At 56.2% G+C, this 21685-nt stretch overlaps 3 protein-coding genes across 11 annotated transcripts; 2 read left to right on the forward strand and 1 right to left on the reverse strand.

Annotated features, from left to right (window-relative positions):
• The first annotated feature begins 1585 nt into the window (after positions 1 to 1585).
• Positions 1586 to 14004, forward strand: LOC100722327 (PTOV1 extended AT-hook containing adaptor protein). Of its 6 annotated transcripts, XM_063253158.1 has the most exons (9): positions 1586 to 2160; positions 4681 to 4806; positions 4900 to 4982; positions 5052 to 5109; positions 5192 to 5298; positions 6415 to 6505; positions 11554 to 11758; positions 13589 to 13741; positions 13985 to 14004. In XM_063253158.1, exons 1-6 carry the CDS (start codon positions 1990 to 1992, stop codon positions 6467 to 6469), a joined length of 600 nt encoding a protein of 199 aa, XP_063109228.1. In that variant the 5' UTR covers positions 1586 to 1989; the 3' UTR covers positions 6470 to 6505; positions 11554 to 11758; positions 13589 to 13741; positions 13985 to 14004. The 6 variants fall into 6 exon arrangements, with proteins under 6 accessions (XP_063109228.1, XP_063109227.1, XP_063109226.1 ...); XM_063253157.1 differs by having other exon boundaries at positions 6415 to 11758; XM_063253156.1 differs by lacking the exons at positions 6415 to 6505; positions 11554 to 11758; positions 13589 to 13741; positions 13985 to 14004 and having other exon boundaries at positions 1590 to 2160; positions 5056 to 5109; positions 5192 to 6383.
• Positions 12720 to 15675, forward strand: LOC134470314 (prostate tumor-overexpressed gene 1 protein homolog). Its single transcript, XM_063254020.1, is given in 8 exon segments — positions 12720 to 12764; positions 13589 to 13741; positions 14209 to 14252; positions 14332 to 14389; positions 14486 to 14590; positions 15390 to 15413; positions 15415 to 15588; positions 15664 to 15675. Coding segments are annotated over 8 exon segments (615 nt in total).
• A 999-nt stretch (positions 15676 to 16674) lies between these two features.
• Positions 16675 to 21596, reverse strand: Pnkp (polynucleotide kinase 3'-phosphatase). Of its 4 annotated transcripts, none has more exons than XM_013147897.3 (16): positions 21362 to 21596; positions 20681 to 20727; positions 19680 to 19991; positions 19202 to 19281; positions 19061 to 19118; positions 18855 to 18962; positions 18698 to 18769; positions 18051 to 18099; positions 17906 to 17976; positions 17737 to 17829; positions 17562 to 17658; positions 17420 to 17481; positions 17234 to 17343; positions 17071 to 17169; positions 16919 to 16980; positions 16675 to 16838 (listed from the first exon to the last, which is right to left on the reverse strand). In XM_013147897.3, exons 1-15 carry the CDS (start codon positions 21504 to 21506, stop codon positions 16968 to 16970), a joined length of 1416 nt encoding a protein of 471 aa, XP_013003351.2. In that variant the 5' UTR covers positions 21507 to 21596; the 3' UTR covers positions 16675 to 16838; positions 16919 to 16967. The 4 variants fall into 4 exon arrangements, with proteins under 4 accessions (XP_013003351.2, XP_003465544.2, XP_063109235.1 ...); XM_003465496.5 differs by having other exon boundaries at positions 17071 to 17158; positions 21362 to 21593; XM_063253165.1 differs by having other exon boundaries at positions 17071 to 17158; positions 19680 to 19807; positions 21362 to 21502.
• Between the last annotated feature and the right edge of the window lie 89 nt (positions 21597 to 21685).

The raw sequence follows: 21685 nt of genomic DNA on the forward strand, positions 1-21685 counted from the left end.
ATGGCAATTCTCATTTTCATTCAGTTAGTGCAATCGCTATACAGGCAAAACCATTGACATCTCCTCTCCTCACCCTCCCACCGTCTCTGCACAAGCCTCTGTGCCCCAGCTTGGAAATCCACCGTGAAACTGAGCAGTCCCATCACTGCCACTGCAGCCAGACGGCCTCCATCCATCCCATCTGTCCTCTTGGCTGTGTCAGTCTTCTCTTGGCTCTCCAGCTTTCACTTGTTAACTGGTTGATTTTAAACACAGAACCTGGAGGGTCCTGTAAAAAGAGCTGGGTCTTCAAAATGTTAAACTCTCCAGCAGACAATATTCACATACAGTGAGACTTCCAGGGAGCCTACAGACTAAAAAGAGTTTCCCTGCCAGTCCAGTCCCCATGTCCTTCACCCTGCTGTCTAACTGCCTTCTCAGCAGGCCACTCTGGGTCCCGGCCCCACGGAGGCACTGTGTGGTGCTGAGCATTCTGGGAATGATTTTGTTCCCTGTGTCAGTGAGAGTGCTGTGTTCTCCAAGCCTGGACCGCTTCCGCAAGGCGGGGCCAGCGCTTTCCTCAGGCGCTCCTTCCTTCCTTTCTGCTCACTTGCCGGCTTTGGTTCTTGTTCTACCCTCGTTTTAGCAAACTCTTCCACCCTTTCTAATTGCAGGCTGCTCAAAGATCACTTTCCTGACTTCCCTTGCTAAACTCTCCTGGTCACCAGCTGACTTCCATTCGTTTTAATTAACACTTATCACCAACTGTGAACACAGACCCAGGCTTGGTGAGGGAGCTGGAATAGTATGACCATCGCAGTATACTCACTGGCCAGCACAAAAGCGGACGGGTACTAATAATAGGATTTTTGTGTGTTCTGCGGTAAGGGACAGAACCCAGGGACAGCTCCGGAAGGCTGGGTGCTCACTCTGCTTCTGAGCTACACTTCCAGCCCTAATGGGATTCTCTTTTTTTAAAGAAAGAATAACAAGAATAGTTATTGTGTCAAACAAGTACTGCTTCTTACATTTTATTAAGCTCACTTTCGTGACTCAACCACTCTTAAGGCTGGATGTTATCACATTTGAGAAACAAAACTCTTAGAAGCGTAACAACTACACATTCACTTCAACTGAACCGACGCAGCGACTACAAGAAACGTCCTGCGGGGGCTGGGGATTTAGCTTAGCGGCATAAGCGCCTGCCTTGGAAGCGCGCAGTTCTAAGTTCGATCCTGGGTACCGATAAAAAAACAAAAAACAAAAAAACGTCCTGCGGTGCCTGAGAGGCCAGGCTCTAGGGAGTGGAGTAGGGAGCGGTAGGCGGGGCTGAGGGCGGTGACCAATGGGCATGCGGCTATGGGAGCGGGATCTCGCAAACAGCCAGCCCCACCCGGGGTGCGTAAAGGCTGCTGGGAGTTGTAGTTGTTTACCCACATAGCCACATCATCTCCTATAAACCGTAAATTTTGCGTGATGCTAGCCACATACTCAGGCATCTTGGAGGGTCCTCATCCGCAGACCCATTATTCTGTCCTCCCCACTTTCCCACGGATTTTTTTTTCACGGGTAGTCTTTTGGTGTAAGCTCCCGGCTCCGCGTGAGTATCCCTGGTTTCACCTCCGTTTTGGTGCGGCCTTTCGCTCTCATCATGCCCCTCGAAATCGCTTCTGTGTGACACGAGCTCGTAGCTCCTCCCCCGTCGAGGAGTGGCCCAGCGTCTTCCCCTGGCCCTTCCTCCCTCACACGCCCCTTTTCCAGAGACGCCTTCGTCCCCCTGGTACGCCCTGGCTTCGCCCCCTCGCGGACGCGATTGGTGCGCGCCAGGTTCCCCCGCGCTGTGCAGTGATTTGGCTGCCGTGACTCCGCCGGCGGCGCGGCTCCGTGCTTGGCACTGCTCAGCTTGTCTCCTCCGAGGCTGCGCGCTGCGTCCTTCTGTCGGCGGAGTCCGCAGGTCCCCCGCCCCCCAGTGGCCCGCCGCGACTCCTGCCCGCTCAGCCCGCTCCTGCCATGGTCAGTCCACGCCGCGCACTGCGCCGCTCTGGCGCTGGGGGCACGCTCGGGGGTCGCCGTCGCTCCCCGAGGCCTCTGAGGGTGCGTGCCGTGCGCTCCCGCTCCTGGCCCCCCTGCCCTCCGAGCCCGCAGGCGCTGCGGATCCGGGCCCGCTCGGTCCCTCCCATGGTAAGCGCCCACCCTTCTTCCAGAGCCTTCCACGGACCTGTCCGGTCACCTGTCAGCCGGCTCACGCCTTAGTTCGCGTCCGCTCGGTCCTTGGGTCTCCGCGGTGTCCCGAAGGGTGGTCCGGGAGCCTCCCGGTGCCGGTGCCCCAGGAATTCCCCGGTGGTGCCCACTAGGCTCTACCCTTTGTTATGCGTTCCTGCGGGGCAGTGGGAAGGTGGGGTTACGGAGGTAGGATGAGCACAAATTCCTGACACCACGGCCCACTCGACTTAAACTCGGGGTGGGGAGCAGGAGGACGGCTTGTTTTTCAAATGGAAAGTTGGTTTCTTCTGTAGTTTGGAACTCGAGGACGAGGTGTGGGGCACAGCGGCAAGTGCGCGGGGGAGGGGGGCTCCTTGTTTTGCACATGTTGCACCCAGGGGCGCTCTTCCGTGCCCCAGGGGTGACTGTGGCATGTGCACCCAGAATTCGCATTTGAGCCTAGCAGTGGGATGCCTTCGTGGAGTGCCCTTAGCCCAGACCTTAAAAGTAAAACGTTCAGATTTGTAGGTAGTTTAGGCTGCACAGGCATCCCTAGATCTGAGGCAAGCACATACTTTTCGAAAATCTGGAAAAGGTTTGCTTGGGGCAGTGAAAGCGCGTCTTGGCGTTTCAAACGGAGTTCAATCATGCACAGGTTCGCCCGGCTGTGAGATTTTGCCCCCATTTTGTGTCAGGTTTGTTTCCTCACCCCGCTGTCCCTATCTTGTTCCTGGCAGAGGCAGCTCAGCTCGCGCCTCGAACCAACTCCTGCCGATCCGCAGCATGCTCAGAATCTGAGCACCCCAAACTTATCGGGCACTCCTGCCTCTCCTTTCCGTAAACATTCCCATCTGGTCATTCAGAAGCGATTCCTTGGTTCTTAAACACACACTGGGAGGCTTTAAACTTCTCTCCAAATCCCAACTGCGCATTGCCGTGCAGGAAGTAGCAAGTAACACAATTTCTGCACACACACTTCAGCAAGGTTTTCTTCGAGGATGCTCTTAACCTGTTGCAGGTGTGCGTTATGTTTGGCCAGTACCTCTGGTTTTACGTATCTGCGTGGCAACTGATGCCTTACCCAAACTCCCTCTGGTCCTAAGTTATCGGCATCCCCTCCCAGGCAAGCAGAGCTTAATCGTAGTCACTGGAGCTTATGTTGGACCCTGTGCTGTCCCTGGTCTGAATGTCGGTCAGTGGTGTGCGTGGCAGTAAATGCATACATGTGTGACTGTGCGTGTGTATTGTCCCAAAAGCATGTTTGCAGTCCGGACAGCCTAGGTCCAAGCACACTGAAATTATGAGTCTTGGATGGCACAAGTGTTCTCAGGTGCATTTGCTTAGATGCTGAGCCTTCCAGGCGGGCAGCTGCAAATGGGTCTCAATGCCTGCCTGGACACCCAGCCCTGCACGCCTACAACACATCACACAGCACGTTTTCACTAAGGGCCCCCAGTCCAGGTGGAGAGCAATGCCAGGTTTTTGTTCTTGAGCCCCCCTCAAAAGAAGAATTTTCTATCTGTTATATTCTTGGACAAAAGATCTTGTGTGCCTTATAAGAAAATTAGGAAGTAATCCCTAGTAATAAGACTAAAGGTTGAAAAAAAAGACTAAAGGTAATCACCCTTGTACTCTTTTCTGGGGGTGCCTACTGTTGAGGTTGCATCTAGGCTCCCCTGAAACCTCCCATTGTTTGCTTTGGGGTGGCTCTGGTTTTAAAAAGCTAGCTTGGGCTGCCCCTGAGTAGATCTGTACCTGCGGGCTTGCTGTCCGGCCGTTCTGGGGTTTTCCTAGTGTGTGATGTGAGGGACCCGCAGCTCCTCACACATACTTCTGATAGTCTTTTTTTTTTTTAGCAGTGGCAAAGTTTATTTGAAAAAATGAAACTAAAGAGTGAGGGACAGACTGGCCCTGCTGAGTGGAAGTTGGGCTAAGAAGGAAAAGGCCAAAGGAAAGCACAGCCTGGGGAAAGCAGCGGCTGTGGGGAGGCAGAGCCATGTAGCTGACGGCCCGCACTGCCTGTGCGTCCAGGCTCAGGCTCCCTGGGTCAGCAAGGAGGCCACCCAGAGCAGGAGTTGGAACTTCGGGGTTGAGCTCAGTAAGCCACCCCACAAGGGTTCCTGGTGTTGCAGGGACAGGGGCGCTGTGTGAGACCGTACAGCCCGGGCTGGTTTGAGTGTGGTACAGCAAACTTCCTTGCTGGAGTCTGAGTTGGGTCTGGAACCCATCAGGCTTGGGGCTGAAAGGTGTCCTAGCCCTCAGGTACAGGTGGAGTGGGTGGTCAGGACTGCCTGGGACAGTGTCACCTGAGAGGGAGGCACATGCAAGGTGCAGGAAAAGGACGTGGGGGGGCGTCCGACCCCTGCGGTGAGGGGTTTGGACAGGGTCCAGGGGGTTTGCAGACGGGGCTGTGAGCCCTGGGCTGTCCCCTCATGAATGGGTGAGGTCAGCCAGGCCCCCCAGGTCCCCTGCCTCAGTTTCCTCCCACCTCTGCTGTAGGAAAGAACCCAGGTCTGCCCCGTTGGGCCCTCCTCACCCAGGCTCTCTCTCGGTGGGCTGGCTGTCAGCCAGCACCAGTTCAGCGGCAAGCTGCTGGCCTGGAGTGGCGTCCTGGAGTGGCAGGAGGTGAGTGGGGCCACATGGTCTTCCGGGGTCTGGCTGGCTCTGGGGCTGTGTCCAACCCCAAGGCTGAGCTCATGAAGCCTCTGGTGCCCACAGAGGCGCAGGCCCTACTCTGACTCCATGATGAAGCTGAAGCAGACCCTGCCCTGCCAGGTTTACCTGAACCAAGGCGAAAACCTGTGAGTGTCCCGTGTGGCAGGGTGGCGGCCTGGCAGGCCCCACGTCCCCTCACCTGTTCCTCCCCCCAGGAAGACGGAGCAGTGGTCGAAGAAGCTGGTCATGCAGCTCATCCCGAAGCAGCTGCTGGTGAGATCCGCCCCAGCCCGTGCAGCTCACGCCCCCCAGCACCCCTTGCCCTGTGGTAACCCAGCTGCCTCCTCTCCTCCAGGCCACGCTGGGCCCCCTGTTTCGCAACTCCCAGCTGGCACAGTTCCTCTTTGAGACAGAGACTACATCTCGCTCAAGAGGCTCTGCCACATCATGCTCAATGGCTTCGTGAGTGGGCTGGGCTGGGGCGGAGCATCTGTGCAAGGGAACAGTGTCGCCGTAGTCCCGCCTATGACACAGAGTCTGACTGAGGGGCTCCTGGCAGGCCACAGGGAAAGGAACTCATCCCGCCACACTACCCTGCCCCAAGGCCCCTACACTGGTGCCAAGCCATTCTGATCATGCAGCCACTGGGGAGGGCCCTGGTGAAGGGGTGTGGCTAGGAAAAGGAGCAGATGAGGGAAGCATAGTCCTCCATGGCTCGGTTTTCTCACCTGTGAAGTGGAGCTATCAGTAGGCCTTACTTGGTTGGGTTCCTGAAAGGACGGTATTTGTGAATAGTGCTTAAAACTGTGCCTTTACATGTATAGCCAACAGTGTAGGAGGCTGAGGCAGGAGCATTGCAAGTACAAGCACAGCCTGTGTGACACAGTGATACCATGTCACACAGGGATGTAGTTCAGTGCAAAGACCCTGGATCACATCCCTGATACCATATACACAAAAGTCAAAGGTACCATGACTCTAGCCAGCAGTGAATGCTTGATAAACATGGACTGGGAGGTGGCCAGAGGGCATGGAGTTTGCATGAAGGAGGCTTGGGAAGTGAGCACCCGGGCCCTGGGCCATGCTGTCGGCTTTGGACACTGGCTCAGTAGCATCCCTGGTCCCCTGAGGGGAGGAAGGTCGGGCTGTGGAAGTGGGCAGGTGCTGGAGTGTTGGGAGCCGCAGCCCCGAGCCCGGTCGCCTCACTTGGCGGACGTGAGGCCTGTAGTAAAGAGTAAAGCCTGAGGTAGATTACCCCTCCCATCGAGCACGTTAGTTTCCTGCTTACCGCGTAAGCAACCCGCTCAACAATATAGTCTGCCTGGCAACTGATGATGTTAGCCAATCAGCTTGCCTTGCTTACTTTAACATGATTGGACACTGTATCCGTATATATACTGGTGCCACCCCTGGGGGGGAAGAAGAAGCCCGGAAGTAGAAGCCCAGAAGGAGCCGCGGGGAGCGGACCAAAGGAGGCTTCGGCTGGGAGCGATCCCAGGGCAGGCTGTACGGAGAAGGAAAATAAAAGAAAAGGTTGTCCACTGCCAGACTTTGTCGTGTGTCCTTCCTGCCGGCCAGGAGCGACATCGACATTTGGTGGCCCGCATGGGGACTGATCACCCCCGAGACGTGACAGCGGACAACGCTCCAGTACAGAGCTGCGAGACAGGTGAGTTGGGGATAAGCCTGGGCTCTGAGGGCTTTTAGACTCCCCTCAGGCTCACGCGTAAGTGGTGGATTCCTTGGGCCTCACGCGGTGAGTAACATATTAAAAGATGGGAAACATGCTAGGTAGCAACACTAAGAGCGAGGGTGGTTGTGGAGAAAGCTCTCAAGAGCTTACAAAAGTACGCAGGGTATTTGAGCAGGCCCAGTCGGGGAGCTCCCGAGAGGGGCCCGTCAAGGGGAACAAAGATGCTAAGGAGAAGGACGGGGCTCTAGCCTCGGAGTCGTCTGACTCCGAGGACGAGGGAAAGTTGAATGGCAAGGAGGCCAAAGAGACCAGCTGTCAGGAGCCTAAGTCGCTCGATAAGGAGTCGCAGGGTTCTTTCCCAGCGTTGCGCCGTGAATTGCGCTCCGCTCAACTTGGTCTGCGGAGGAGTGGAGAGCTCCTGAGCGCTCCCCGGCTCGAGAGGGAGGCGAAGCCTTCCGCCCCACCTTGGGGGCTGTTCCCGGAGGCGATCCCTCGCCGCGAGGCGGCCGCCCGGGAGCTCCCTTCCCCTTCGCCAGAACAGGAAGTGATGCACGGGCCCCCATTTTCCGCCCAATCATGGCCGCCGTCTTATGCTCCGCCACCGGCGGGTCGGTATTTTTACAGGCGGCTTTGGCAGGGGGGACGTTTGTCTCATGAGGTACATCCACCACCTGGGATAGATAGTGGCCCCTACAGGATATTTCCTGTACAAGTAGCTATGGGCCAGGGACGTAATGCATGGGAGCCTTTTGAGATAAAGCAGATTAGAGAACTTAAAAATGCAGTTACAACCTTTGGGCCGACTGCGCCTTACACCATTGCCATGCTGGAGAACCTGTCTTCTGGGCCCCTCACCCCCGCGGACTGGATTCAGCTGGCAAAGGCGTGTCTGCCCTCGGGTAGTTACCTGGATTGGCGAGCCTGGTACGCAGAGTTCTCTGCAGAACAGGCTGAGAGAAACGCCAGTCGGGGAAACTGGGGGTGGAACAAGGAAATGCTTATGGGAGAAGGTCGGCATGCTGATGATCAGACTCAGTTCCCCGGCGCTGTCTATGAACAAATCAACGCCATAGGGCTCCGCGCCTGGAAGCAGGTAAGTGGTGCCGGAACAGCCTCCTTGTGTCTTTCAAAAATAATTCAGGGTACCACAGAGCCATTTGTTGACTTTGTGGCCCGAATGCAAGATGCTGCCGATAAGATATTTTCTGATCCGGGAGTGGCTCGACCGCTGGTAAGGCAGCTGATTTTTGAGCAATGTACAAAGGAGTGCAAGGCAGCGATAGCTCCTCATAAGAACAAGGACCTCAACGCCTGGATTAGGATATGTAGAGAGATAGGGGGGCCGCTCTCCAACTCGGGAGTGGCTGCTCTCCTGGCCGCGGCTGTACAGCAGAGGGGACCTCGCGGGTTAGAAGGGGAATGTAAGGCTAAAGGGTGTTTTGCCTGCGGGGAGCCAGGACACATTAAACGTCATTGCCCAAACAATGCAGATGCTAGGCCTCGCCCTAGGAATGAAGAACCATATGTTTGTGGGCGATGCAAGAGGGGATCACACAAAGCTGAGGAGTGTAGGTCGGTCTTTGATGCTCAGGGCAACCGTATTTGTGGACGAGATGCTAGAGGGCCAAAAAACGGCCAGAGGGGGCCCCCTTCACAGGCGGGCCCCCGCCCCAGAGACAGGACAGCTCAGGATGGCAGCCTTCAACAAGGGCCACCCCTGGGTCAGCAGGTGTGGACCTCAGTGTCGCCTCCAGACTTATATTAGTGCCTGATATGGGTGTTCGAGTGGTTGAAACCACCTTTAAGGGACCGTTACCCGAAAATTCCGTGGGTCTGGTGATCGGGAGATCCTCCACGGCCCTTCGGGGTCTCATAGTAGTCCCGGGGGTCATAGACTCAGACTACACAGGACACATTAAAATTATGGTTCAATCTCTTGTGGGTACTATGGTAATCAATAAAGGAGACAAGATAGCGCAGCTCTTGCTGCTCCCCAGTCTCCACAAGAGATTCCCCTCAAAGCAGAAAATTAGAGAAAGTCAAGGTTTCGGTTCCTCAGGGGAAGTCTTCGAGGGACTCCATATAATACTTGATAAAAGGCCCATGCTCTCACTTAAGGTCAATGGCAAGAATATAACAGGGCTCCTAGACACAGGAGCTGACCGTTCCATTATCTCTAGAAAGGATTGGCCCTCCAACTGGCCCACCAACACTGCAGATAACACGCTGCAGGGCCTGGGGATGGTGTCAGCTCCTCAGGTTAGTGCTTCAACCCTGTTCTGGTGCGATGAGGAGGGTCATCAGGGCCATTTCCAACCATTTGTGTTGCAGTTGCCAGTGTCTCTATGGGGAAGGGACATCCTCACTCAGATGGATGTCACGCTTACGTCAAACTGCTCCCCCCAGGCTAAGGATATACTCAGGAACCAGGGATATACCCCCGGCAAAGGCTTGGGCAATGCCCTACAGGGTCGGACATCCCCAATACCAGTAGAGAACAAAAAAGGTAGGCAAGGGCTGGGTTTTTCTTAGGGGCCGCTGAAGAAGCTCTCCTACCCACTTCGATCAAAATCACCTGGAGGTCAAATGATCCGGTTTGGGTACCTCAGTGGCCCCTGCCTAAGGAGAAGCTATTAGCCTTGTCAAAAATAGTCAGTACACAACTTAGATTAGGACACATTAAGCCGTCAACCTCCCCATGGAACACCCCCATTTTTATAATTAAGAAAAAGTCTGGCAAATGGAGGCTGCTCCATGATCTAAGGGCGGTCAACGCGCAGATGCAGTCCCTGGGGGCGGTCCAGAGGGGGCTGCCAGCTCTCTCAGCCATCCCTCAGTCCTGGCCAGTTTATGTTATAGATCTTAGAGACTGTTTCTTCTCAATCCCCCTGCATCCAGAGGACACTCATAGGTTCGCCTTTACTTTACCCACCATTAACCAAGAAAGCCCTGATCTCAGATACGAGTGGATAACGCTGCCCCAAGGTATGGCCAACAGTCCCACTATGTGTCAGATTTACCTTGATTCCCTACTGGCCCCCCTACGGAAATCCTTTCCCAAGATAAGATGTGTGCATTACATGGACGACCTTTTGCTCAGCGGCAGGGACCCAGACATGCTAAATAATATGCTCGGCCAGTTGGTCGAGGCCCTGAGACAAGCTAATCTGCATGTTGCCCCCGACAAGATTCAGGGAGGAGAAATGGTGACCTACTTAGGCGCGAAAATCTCCCCTATGCTAGTCTCTCCACAGAAGGTCACCATTAGGACGGATGGCGTTAGGACCCTAAATGACATGCAAAAGCTATTGGGAGACATTAATTGGATTAGGCCATATTTACATATACCAAATTCAGATCTCAAACCCCTGTTCGACCTTCTAAAGGGAGACCCAGATATAGCCTCCCACAGGAGGCTCACTCCTGAGGCAAGAGCTGCCTTACAGAGAGTGGAAAAAGCCTTAGGTGGGGCTATCTTACACAGAATTGAACCAGGGCGACCCTTTGATGTCTGTTTGCTACAGACTAGTCTACAGCCCACAGCGGTGATTTGGCAGAAAGGACCATTACTGTGGATACACCCTAAGGTCTCACCTGCAAAAGTCATAGAGCATTACCCGGAGGCAGTCGCTTCATTGGCCCTTGAGGCGCATGATAGAGCTGTCCAACATTTTGGCTCAGGACCACAAGCCATCCGAGTACCCTATACCGCCAGCCAGATCAAGACCCTGGCTGCCTGCATAGATACATGGGCCATTCTGAGATGTGTTTTCCATGGGGATATAAACAATCAATACCCTAAAGACCCTATCTTGTCATTTGTCACTCAGCACCCTATAATTTTTCCAAAGGTTACTGCCTCTGAGCCATTAGTCCCAGCAACTACAATATACACAGATGGCTCCAAGACGGGGATAGGCGCCTATGTGATCCTAGGCAAGCCCCCGGTTACCATACAATTTGAACCTGATCAGCCTCAGGTGGTAAAACTGCAGATCGTTAAAATGATTCTTGAACGGTTCTCAGAAGCCATTAATATTGTCTCCGATTCTAGGTATGTGGTCAATGCTATGCAAGTGCTTGAGACTGCCGGTTTAATTAGATCCACTTCCACAGTGGCTGGGCTGTTCCTGTCTATCCAGACATTGCTTCAGAACAGACACCATAAGGTCTTCACCACCCACATAAGAGCACATACATCCCTGCCGGGGCCCATGGCACAGGGGAATGCGGCTGCTGATACTGCCACTCGCCCGTTATGGATTTTTACCTTACTAACACCAATCGAGCGAGCCCGTGCCTTCCATGATAAGTTTCATGTCAATGCCAGGACACTAGCAAACCATTTCCATGTTTCCAGAGCAGATGCACGAGATATCGTGCGACTATGTGACTCCTGTGCCACATACAAACCTGCCATACCGATGGGAGTAAACCCTCGAGGTTTGATCCCTGGTGATGTTTGGCAGATGGACATCACACATATACAGGATTTTGGGACTCTTAAATATGTTCATGTTTCCACAGACACCTGTTCTCACGTCATATTCGCAACAGCAGAAACAGGTGAAAAAGTGTCTAATGTGATCAATCATTGCCTGGCGGCTTGGGCCGCATGGGGCAAACCAAAAATATTAAAAACTGATAATGGACCAGCCTATATAGGCAAAGCCTTCAATGAGTTCTGCAAAATGATGGAGGTTCAATTAAAACATGGTATCCCATACAATCCCCAAGGTCAAGGAATCATTGAGAGGGCTCATAGAAGCCTCAAAGAAATTTTACAAAAACAAAAAGGGGGAGTAGGCCAAGGCCTGGCCCCAAAGGCACGATTATCCATGGCACTATTCACACACAATTTTTAAAATTTAAATAATGATAATTGCTCCCCAGCCGTGGAGCACTGCAACCCTTCCCCCAACCATAAAGGGTGGGTGAAGTGGAAAGATGTCCTGACAGGACAATGGATGGGCCCGGATCCAGTGGTCAGCTGGAACCGAGGCGCGGTTTGTGTTTTCCCACAGGAATCGGGACGAGAACCACTGTGGGTACCGGAGAGACTGACACGGGCGACAAAGCCCTCGACTGAAGATCAGACCTGCCCTACCGGAGATCCATCACAGACCAACCAACAAGATGAATAGAAATAGCGGTAGCCCGAAATGGACAAGAAGATCCTCAGGCATATGCATGGCTCGCTCGCCTAGCCTACGACCGAGTCTAGGGGTGGTGAGCTTCCCACACTCCTCCTCTAAAAAATTATGACATAGCTGGGTAGGAGAGTCAATGACGGGTAAGAGCGTACTCCCCCGGTGCGACTCAACCTAAGCCAGGCCCTACCCCATCCTGCACGTAAGCCGCTGGACTGTTAGATGCTGCCCAGGTCTAAATTTCTCTCCGAGGGGATTTCTTTACGGAGAGGAAATGAGTGCAAGCTTGTGTGCATCCAGGTTCCGTCCAGTTTGTGCCTGGCCCTAGAAAAAGGACGAGGGCCTCAGGGCCTTGGCAGACCATGGGATGGCCGACCAGGGTCTAAGCCAAGGACCTACGGTGGGCCTACGCATAGGGCATAAGCCTCTGCACCCAGTCCAGGAAGGGCTACGATGCGCACATTTATAAAAAAAATAAAAAAGGGGGAGATGTTGGGAGCCGCAGCCCCGAGCCCGGTCGCCTCACTTGGCGGACGTGAGGCCTGTAGTAAAGAGTAAAGCCTGAGGTAGATTACCCCTCCCATCGAGCACGTTAGTTTCCTGCTTACCGCGTAAGCAACCCGCTCAACAATATAGTCTGCCTGGCAACTGATGATGTTAGCCAATCAGCTTGCCTTGCTTACTTTAACATGATTGGACACTGTATCCGTATATATACTGGTGCCACCCCTGGGGGGGAAGAAGAAGCCCGGAAGTAGAAGCCCAGAAGGAGCCGCGGGGAGCGGACCAAAGGAGGCTTCGGCTGGGAGCGATCCCAGGGCAGGCTGTACGGAGAAGGAAAATAAAAGAAAAGGTTGTCCACTGCCAGACTTTGTCGTGTGTCCTTCCTGCCGGCCGGGAGCGACATCGACACTGGAGGTGGGAGGAGTCATGGAGTCCTCTCACAGTGCGCAGAGGACTTGGCTCTGGGCTTGTGGCCAGTCCTGGGTCCCTTTTGGGACAATTCTTTCCTAGATTCAGCTGCCCCATCTAAGGACGCCATGCTTGCCAAGACCTATATGTCTATGTGGCTGCTGCTCCCTGGGGTCTGGACACACCATGGCTAGTAATCTTCAGGGTCACCCACAGGGTGCAGTGTGGCCAGAACAGACCTTTCGGCCTCAGCACTAAAAGCTGGGGTGGCAGTGCTGAGCAGTGTCAGGAGGCGGCTAGTGGGGCGGCAGGGATACACCTTTGTCCAGATGCTTGGCATCTTGTCAGGCCCTGATCTGCCTGGTTTCCATGGGGAGCGCCCTCGTAGCTCAGGGAGCATTTATGCAACACCTATTGTGTGCACTGCTGCCATTTTACAGATGGGCCCACCTGGGTCCTAAAATAGGCGATGACTTCCCTTCGGCCACATAGCTAAGAGGTGGCAGAGCCTGTGGGCAGCCTGCAGCCCAGCTCAGGGGCTGCTGTTCTCTCCAGGAAGAGTGGGGCCAGGTGTAGGCAGTGGATGTGGCCCTGGCTTAGCGGCACAGGGCTGGCATTGGGGTGGGGTAGGTTTAGGGCTTCTGGGCCCTGCAGGAAGGGGAGGTGTTGAGCTCTGTGTTCCTGGGTCCTGCAGGGAGAAGTGTTGAGGGAAGGATACCTTTGTGCCCTTCATTAGGCCACAGTTTTGTTATGTTTTGGGGTTTTATGTTTGGGCTTTTTGAGACAGAGTCTCACTGTGTAGCTCAGGCTGGTTTGGAACGCATGGGGACTTTCCTGTTGCAGCCTCCCGAGTGCTAGGGTTACAGGATTATGCCAACACACCTGCCCCAACCACAGTCTTCACCTTCAGGGCTGTGTCTTGGCCTTGGTGCTGGGGGGGACAGTTAACGGGAGTGGGGAGCCCCACCGGGGGCACTGAGTGCTGTTCTTCCCACAGGCCGGCTTGCTGTTCCCTTACATCTCCCCCTGTGAGGTACGCGTGGTCCTGATAGTCTACTCGTCCAAGAAGAAGATCTTCATGGGCTGCATCCCCAGTGACCAGAGTGGCTTCGTCAGAGCCTTACGGCAGGTCATCACCGCCTGCAAGCAGGTGTGTGGGCTGCCGCGGCCTGCCCCGCACCCACTGGGGGAGCACGGTGTGGGCTGGGGCTGGCTCTGTGTCCCTGGGTGGTGGCCAGCCTGCTGCTCCACACCTCTGCATCCCTGGCAGTGTCAGCAGTGTGCCAGGACTGCCTGCACTAAGAGCAGGTGTGGGCTGCATGCACATGAGGCAGAGACCAGCCAGTGGGCAGGGTCCTTCCCGGCACCAGCCCATCTGCCGCTCCTCCCACAGGCAATGGGATCTGGTGGTGTCCACTCAGGCCCTTCAGGTTATCAACAATAAGTTCCTGGCATGGAGTGGAATCATGGAGTGGTAGGAGGTGAGCCCCGGGCAGCCTGGGGACCTGGGGCCAGCATATGGCACTGACCTGGCTGTGTGAGTAGCTGGCCTGTGGCGACCCCCTTTCCTGAGGTCTCGTCTCCCTGTTCCCTAAAGCCCAGCCCTGAGCCCAATAGTCCGTCCAAGAGGTGGCTTCTGTCACACATCTACGTGAACCAAGGTGAGATCCTGTGAGTGCCAGGCTGGGGCTGGCGGCCACGTCTCCCAGGGCCTGCCTGATGCTCTCCTCTGTCCCCCAGGAGGACTGAGCAGTGGCCGAGGGACCTGTACCTGCAGCTTATCCCGAAGCAGCTACTAGTGAGTGGCAGAGTGCGGGAAGTGGCCCAAGAGGATGCTGGGAGCTGGGTGCTATCAGGGCCAAGGGGGACCTACAGCATCAGTTGCCTCCCGCAGACCATGCTGGTGCCACTGTTCCAAAACTTGTGCCTTGTGCAGTTCCATTTCACCAAGGACCTGGAGACGCTCAAGAGCCTGAGCCGAGTCATGGACAATGGTTTTGTGAGTGCTGGGGCAGGGTGGCTGGGGCAGGCCTGAGCCTGGGGCTGTGCTGCTTCCTGGGGACTTCTGAGCCCAGGACTATCCTAACCCCAGGGTGCAGATTGAAAACAGGATGGCTTTGGTGTGTGTAGCAGGCTGCGCAGTTCCAGGGCGCCTGCTACCCCCTGCCACCTCTTTTTCCCCCCAAGTACCTGGTGCCTGTCAGGTCTGGGCCTGGTACCCTCTGCACAGGCAGGGTTGGCTTCAGTGCCACTGCCCTGCCTCCCTTCGATGTCTGCCTGGCTGTGCATGTGAGGATGTGGCCTTGCCATATGTGACACAGGCATGACTTTCTCCTGAGACCCTGGCTTCTGGCCTTGGAGGCCTTCAAGCCCCTCCCACCCTTGGTTTCAGTTTCCTCTCTGTAAGGCGAGAGGGAGGCTGTTGTGCAGGGTCCATAAGGCCCATCTTCCAGAGCCCCTGGTCAGCTGTCATTGTCACTGTTCCCAAGTACCAGGCCTGCCTGTGAGACCTGTGTTGATGCTGACAGGACTGCTGGGGCCAGTGCTGTCTCCTGTGGTGTCACCTCCTCGCCTCTGGCAGAAGTCGCTGGGGGCCAGCGTCCCAGCCTTGGGCCTTGGGATGGGAACTGGTGGCTGACTTGGTGCCACTTCCTGGGTCACTGGCAAACCTGCTGGTCCTGGGCCACTGTCACTCTCAGCCTGCATCCATGTCCTCTAGGTGGGGCTGCAGTAGGCTGGTGGCAGTGGTGGGGCTGTGGGACAGGGCCCCAGCCCCAAGGCACCTCCATGCCTGCCAGGTCGGCTGCGTGCACTTCCCCCAACATGGCCCTCTGTGAGATGCGCGTGCTCATGCTGCTGTACTCCTCGGAGGAGGAGATGTTCGTGGGCCTCATCCCCCATGACCAGAGCGGCTTCCTCAGCAGTGTCCAGCGAGTCCTAGCCAACCAGCAGCAGGTCTTGCAGTAGAACCTGGAGCAGGAGCAGCAGCAGCGAGGGGTGAGGCCCGCCCCGGTGCCCCAGGGTCCGTGCCTCTGCCCCACGCTGACCTAACTCTTCCCACTTCCTTGGCAGATGGGCGGGTAGAGCCCCAGGCCAGGCCTTCTAGGAGTCACTGATGAGGCCCCAGCAGAGACTGGTGAGTGGCCCCCATGTTATAGAGTGCAGATGGACCTTTGGACCCACCAGGGTGTCAGGAAGGAGGGTGACCTGGGCCTTGGGATGACCAGAGTGAGGCACTGCAGTCCCCATGGGCAGAGAAGGGTTAGCACCCTTAAGTCTGGATGCCCTTCCCAGTTCCCTGGGGGCCTGATAGGTGCAGCACGTGTGGGGGCCTGTGCTTTGTCAGGCCTATCCCTCCCACGGTGTTTCTGCTCCCAGGTCAGATGCTTCTTAGCAGGGGTTTCTGGGGACCAAAACCACCTTCTTGTTTGTGGACGACCAGGAGGGCAGGCTTTCCTGGGGTCTGAGGCCTCGGAGGACGTGCCCTCTCCTGTGTTTCAAAGCCTTTGTTTTTCCCAATAAAAGCTTTTTAAACACTAGCTACCACCTGTGCTATCTGCCCAGTGCTGTGCTGGGGGCTGGGCTGGCCACCAAGGCTCCCAGGGGACTGGACTGCGGGGTCTGAACAGGGGAGGTGGCTTAGTGTGGTGCTGCAGGTGACGTGATTGGGCTGTCTCCACTGTGACAAGCAGAGGATGGTGGTAAGAAGCCTGTGTGTCTCATCAACACCAGGGAGGGATGTGTGATGTCCTGTATGTGCCCTAGAATCCCTGGCAACCTGCTTGGAACCCCTTCTGTTTCTCTGAGACAGAAGCTTGCTTTCTCTCAATAAGTATATTCTGTTCTTAACCTCTGTTCGTAAAATTCATTCTTCGATTTTAGAGAACATGAACTCGTACCAGACAAAGTAGGATGGGAGTTTCATTCCCCTGTATCATTTGGAGGTCCCACCAAGATCTGTTATTCCTGTCCCCAAAGGCTCCATCAGCAGAACAAGGCACAGAAGCCTTCTCTCTCCTGGCCTGGCTCAGGCCCGAGTGTCAGCCCCAAGACACCCACCCTCCAGCAAGACAGGGGCTGGGCTTGCAGGAAATAGCCTTTATTGTGCAGGGCCAGGCCGGGCTAGGGCTCAGCCCTCGGAGAACTGGCGGTATAGCTGCTCCAGCCGTGGCTCTAGCTGCAGTCGGAAGGGGATCTGTAGGATCTCTGAGAAACCCTCGGAGAGTGCTGGGGCCTCGAACTGCTTCCTGGTGGCAGAGGGGGCAGTGAGGGTAAGCAGGCCTGGCTCTGCCTGCCCAGCACCTGCCAGATCGCCCAGCAGCCTCACCTATAGCCGAACATGACCACATCGGACACTGGTGCGTGTGAGGAGCCGGTCAGCTCCCGGAACTGTGGAGATGCAGGTGCAGCAGTCAGGAGCATGGCTAGGCGGGATGGGGCGTGGTCAGGCAGGACGGGGCGGGGCGTGAGGGAGCTCACCCGGTTGTTGTGTCGAGCCTGCTCCAGTGTGGCTGTGAAGAGGAAGCAGCGGCAGGGGACACCTGCATCTCTGGCACACTGGATGTACCTGTAGGGAAGCTGCTGGCTGTCACCAGGCCTCTTGCCTGCCCTCTCTGGACAGCCCCTCCAGTGACCCCAGTACCTGGCCCGGCTAGCGGCGTCCGGATTCGTGTTGTCAATGACCACGCGTTTCCTCTGCTTCAGAGTGGCCTCGCACTTGCTCACGCAGCGCTGCCAAGAGCCCAGCGTGTCCTGGGGCACGGGTGGAGGTCAGAGGGGTAGGAAAGGACAGTGCAGGGCACGGCGTGTGGGATGGGGGTAGACGCACCCTGTTCACGTGCACGTAGCCAGCGGACACCAGATGCTCCTGGAGGAAGGTGGACTTGCCGGCTGTGGGGGGGGGGCACACGTCAGTGGGTGCATGGGGGACGGGGGTGGGAGTCAGTGGGCAGCAGGGCCAGGCGTCTCACCCCCGGGGAATCCGACAGCGACCACCACCTCTGGATCTACGTGCAGGAGGGTGCTGGTCTCGGGGAGGAAGAGCGGCCCAGTACAGGAGACAGTCCTCTGGTGGTGACAGGGGGTGTGAGACCCTGTACCCTCTGGCTACCGGGCCCCGCCCCGCCCAGACTCCCCACTGCTGACCGGGTCAAAGGCTGGGAGCTCGAAGCGGGCCACTGGCCACTTGAGGAAGAACTCTTCGGGGGTGGCGAAGGGCAGGCCAAGATTGAGGGCGAACTGCAGGCAGAGGGATGGGTCAGGCAGAGAGCAAGGGTCAGCGGGGACAGCTGGGGACTGGTAGGCTGGGGCTCACCAGGCGGTCTGCACAGGAGAAGTCTTTCTTCTTCCGCCCAGGTGCCCAGTCGGCGGGGCGGCCTGCAGCATCTGGAACACATAGAGGCCCCCCTCATCCACCAGCAACTCAGTGGGGTCCCAGCCCCGCCCTCCCGCTTGCTCACCTCCCACGAAGATGCTGTCGCTGAGGGAGATGTGCACACCCTCGTTGGCCTACGAGAGAGAGACGGTGTGAAGCCTTCCCACAGCACGCCAGGCGACTGCTCTGCCCTGTACCCGACCTGGCTCAGACCCTGCACCAGCATCTTCCAGTGCCACCCCTTGACCCTGCCCAGAGGCGCGGCCTGGTTTGTGCCCGCCATTCCCCATACGGCCACTAGACGGCACCGTTCCCCCTCTGGCAGCTCTGAGTTGCCTTTGCTGCCCTGCCCTGCCCTGCCCTGCCCTGCCCTGCCGCGGCCTCACCTAGTTCTTGCCCTCTCCTTGTTTGGGTCCAGTACATAGCACAGAGAGGCCGTCCCTGACCACGGGGCTGGAACCGAGCAGCTTTACCTAGCCTCGTTCTCAGGGTCAACGCTAGCCTGCGCACTTAGGCCACGCTCGCAGGGCCTGCATGCTAAGGGGCTTTCCTGGCTCAGGGTATTAGTGGGTCTCTGAACAATCGCACACATGAAGGGGTGAACAAATGAATGCACGAGTGAATTGGGCACTGACTGCAGCGATCCAGCGTCCTGCCTTTGCGTGCCAATGCCTAGAATGTGCTGGCTGCACTGTCGGGACCAGGCGTGGAGGCGAAGGGACAGGGACTCACCCGCTCCTGCAGATGCTCCCACATGCCTGTTAGAGGCTTCCGGCACATGCCTGCATGTGTAGCCACCAGCACCTGTGTGTGGAGGGTAGGTCACACTGTCCCGGCCTCTCTCAGCGCGTACCCTGGGCAGCCCCCAGGAACCACCCCTCAGCCGCACCTGCAAGGGGACACCCAGCTTTTCCACCACGGCCTCCACCTTAGCCTTGAAATCCTCTGCTCGCAATTTCCCTCGCCCGATGGCCATCTGGTTCGTGAAGATGACCAGCTGGGGAGCACATAGTGTCACCCAGGGCTGGTCAGCAGGGCCCTAGCACAGGCTGGCCCCTGCGTGCACATGCACGTGCACCGTACATACACACACACCTTGTAGCCTTCGGTGTCCAGCTGCTGGAGCCTCCTTGGGACCTCCGGGTACAAGATCCTAGGGCGGTGGAAGTGGCAGGTGAGCAGATGAGCGGCAGGTGACTCCAGCTTTCACTCACCCCTGTGGCCGCCCCTCCTCACCTCCAGTCACTGGGGCCTGTGGGAAAGACCTTCCCGGAGCGGGTGGTGATGAGGGTCCCATCTAGATCAAAGGCAGCTACCTGAGGTCATGAAAACACCAAAGAGCAGCATGTCACCTCTGCCCACTCACAGGCAGATGTGCACCAATCCTGTGAGGCAGGGGTTACCCTAAGTTTACTGATGAGGAACTAAGTCTTTGGGCCTTGTTTCATGTGGAAGGATGTGGCACAGGGGACATATAGCCCTGACACCTCTGACCACAGACCTCCTGCCACACCAGTGTCTCTGCCCCTACTTCTCTGGTCTTTAAAATGGGCACATTACCCTACCCTGCCACCTCAGAGGTTTATGATCACAAAAATATAAACAGAAACAAAGCTGTTTTGGCTGCCAGCTGCTTGCCAGGGACTATGCCGTGTGCATTCTGGGCGTCTGACTGGAGCTGCAGTCTAGGGCAGTATCTTGGGAGGGCTCTCACCTTGCCCCTGGACTTCAACCCTGGTGTTTCAAACACCAGCAGCTTCTCCAAATTCTCCCAGCCAGGGAATGACTTTCGCATCCGCTTTTTCTGCTGCTCGTTGTCCTCCTCCTCTTTCTGCTCCTCATCTGGGGGCGGTGGAGGAGTGCCAGGTGGAGTATCTGGCTGGGATCGTGGTATGGGGGTCTCTTCCCAGCGCAGGGTCAGTGGGTGGAGGCCATTGACTAAATACAGTGTGTCCCCCAACCTCAGAGAGCCTTCTGACCCCGGCTTCAACTCCTGGGACCCAGCAGTAGAAGGGTTAACTCCCAGCTGCAGAGAAAGGGGCTGGCATTGGCATCCAGCTTATGGAAACCTCCTCCAATCAAATACGTGGAGGCAAAACTTGCTCCTTAAACCTAGTAATCAGAACTAGTCCCACTTTTTCACTGTGCACCACCAATCAGGGACTTGGAAAGGCCACAGGCTTCCAGTCCTGCCCAACTGAAAGGGGACAGTAGACCCCTGACTGAAGTAGGCGAAAGTTTTTTTTTTTACTCGGGCACATCCCCTTCCCTCTCAGCCAATCAAAAAACAATAGTTTTTGTTTCTTTTCTGGGACTGGAGAATTGAACCAAGAGCATATCTCATGGACAAGCACTGCATCCCTAGGTAGCCTTTTTTCCTTTCTTTGTTGAGACAGGATCTTACTATGTATTTGAGGCCAGTCTTGAACTCATTATGCAGCCCAAGCCGGCCTTGAATTCATGGTGATCCTCCTACCTCAACCTTATGCTGGGATTACAGACCTGTGTCACCATGCCCTGCCCTACCCTCCAAAATTTTTTGATACTGTTTTACTAAATTGTCCGGATTGGCCTCCAACTTGCCTGCCTTGGCCTCCGGGCTAGCTTGGATGCCACCGTGCACAGCCCAGTCAGACGTTTCTAATGTTCCCTGCTGGCCTGGATTCCTCCCCATACCACCCCTGGGCCTTGCTCCCCTCGCAGAAGCCCTGGTACCTGTTTCACTGCTACCGTCCACGTCTCAGGATCTGCAACCAGCTCCACTGGGGAGTGAAGGAGTAAAGTCAAGATTTGCACCTATGTGTACCTAGTTTCTTCACTACTGCGGGCTGATGGAGCCACACCATCTACTCCGGAGGGAGCAGGAAGTAGGAAGCAGCAGATTTCTAAATGGGAGTGGGTCTTTGATGCGCAGTAAGCAGATTTCTTAGGACTGCCTGACACTGATCCCAGCGCCCAAGGGGATGGTGGTTGAACCCAAGGTCTCGCGCAGGGCTCTATCTTGAAGCCTCATCTCCAGCCCCAGGACGAATATTTGTATCTACTAAACCGGCGGCATCTCAGACAAAGTGTGGATAGATGCAGATCCTGCGCTTGTCCTGGTACGGGCCATTCTACCTAACATATTTGTTGGTCCTCCATAGGACCATATCTTCACGAGGGTGGTGACCTTTTTCGGGCTTGCAGAAAGTCTGCAAGTATCTCCCTTGGCCCAGTGACAATATTCCCAGGAATGGCTTCATTCTCAAGGACCTGGCTAGTTCCAGTTGAGGCACAACCTTTCCTCCTCTCCCCACCACACAGAAGCCACCTCTCAACGTCAGGGCTGGCTGCACCACGCAGTTCCCTTCCTGGATAACTGCACCAGCTCCCGGAGCAGATCCTGCCCCCACCCACCTTGGTTCCTTGAGCACTTCCGGTCCGTAACCTGGGTTAGGGGTCCTCGGCCCAGGACAACTGTTTGCCCGTCCGATGGAAGAAAGATAGGAGGGGCTCCCCCAGGAGGGCTCTCCAACCACAGGCGGCCTTGGGCCTGAGCCATCCTGGCTGCCGACCTAAGGGGAAGTAGTTGCGGTAGCTTGAGCTACTAGGTGCACCGGCCGGTCGCAGGAAGTCCCGCCTCCGCACACTCCTGCCATGCGGAAATCCTGCCTCTAGCTGACAGATCTCGGAAGTCCCGCCCTCTCACTCTAGGAGAGCGGTCTGTTTCCCAGGCGACCA

This window comes from Cavia porcellus, unplaced genomic scaffold (genome assembly GCF_034190915.1).
Source record: "Cavia porcellus strain 051 isolate PalLab524CR breed Dunkin Hartley unplaced genomic scaffold, mCavPor4.1 scaffold_7, whole genome shotgun sequence".
NCBI classification, from domain to species: Eukaryota; Metazoa; Chordata; class Mammalia; order Rodentia; family Caviidae; genus Cavia; species Cavia porcellus.

Coding starts and splice junctions, on each gene's coding strand:
- Pnkp (XM_003465496.5), bottom strand. CDS start 21,506: ATGGCTCAGGCCCAAGGCCGCCTGTGGTTGGAGAGCCCTCCTGGGGGA. Junction 19,992..20,680: donor GGACGGTAGCAGTGAAACAG/GTACCAGGGCTT, acceptor CTTTCTCTGCAG/CTGGGAGTTAACCCTTCTAC. Junction 19,119..19,201: donor ACAGGCCCCAGTGACTGGAG/GTGAGGAGGGGC, acceptor CCACCGCCCTAG/GATCTTGTACCCGGAGGTCC.
- LOC100722327 (XM_063253154.1), top strand. CDS start 9,310: ATGCAGTCCCTGGGGGCGGTCCAGAGGGGGCTGCCAGCTCTCTCAGCC.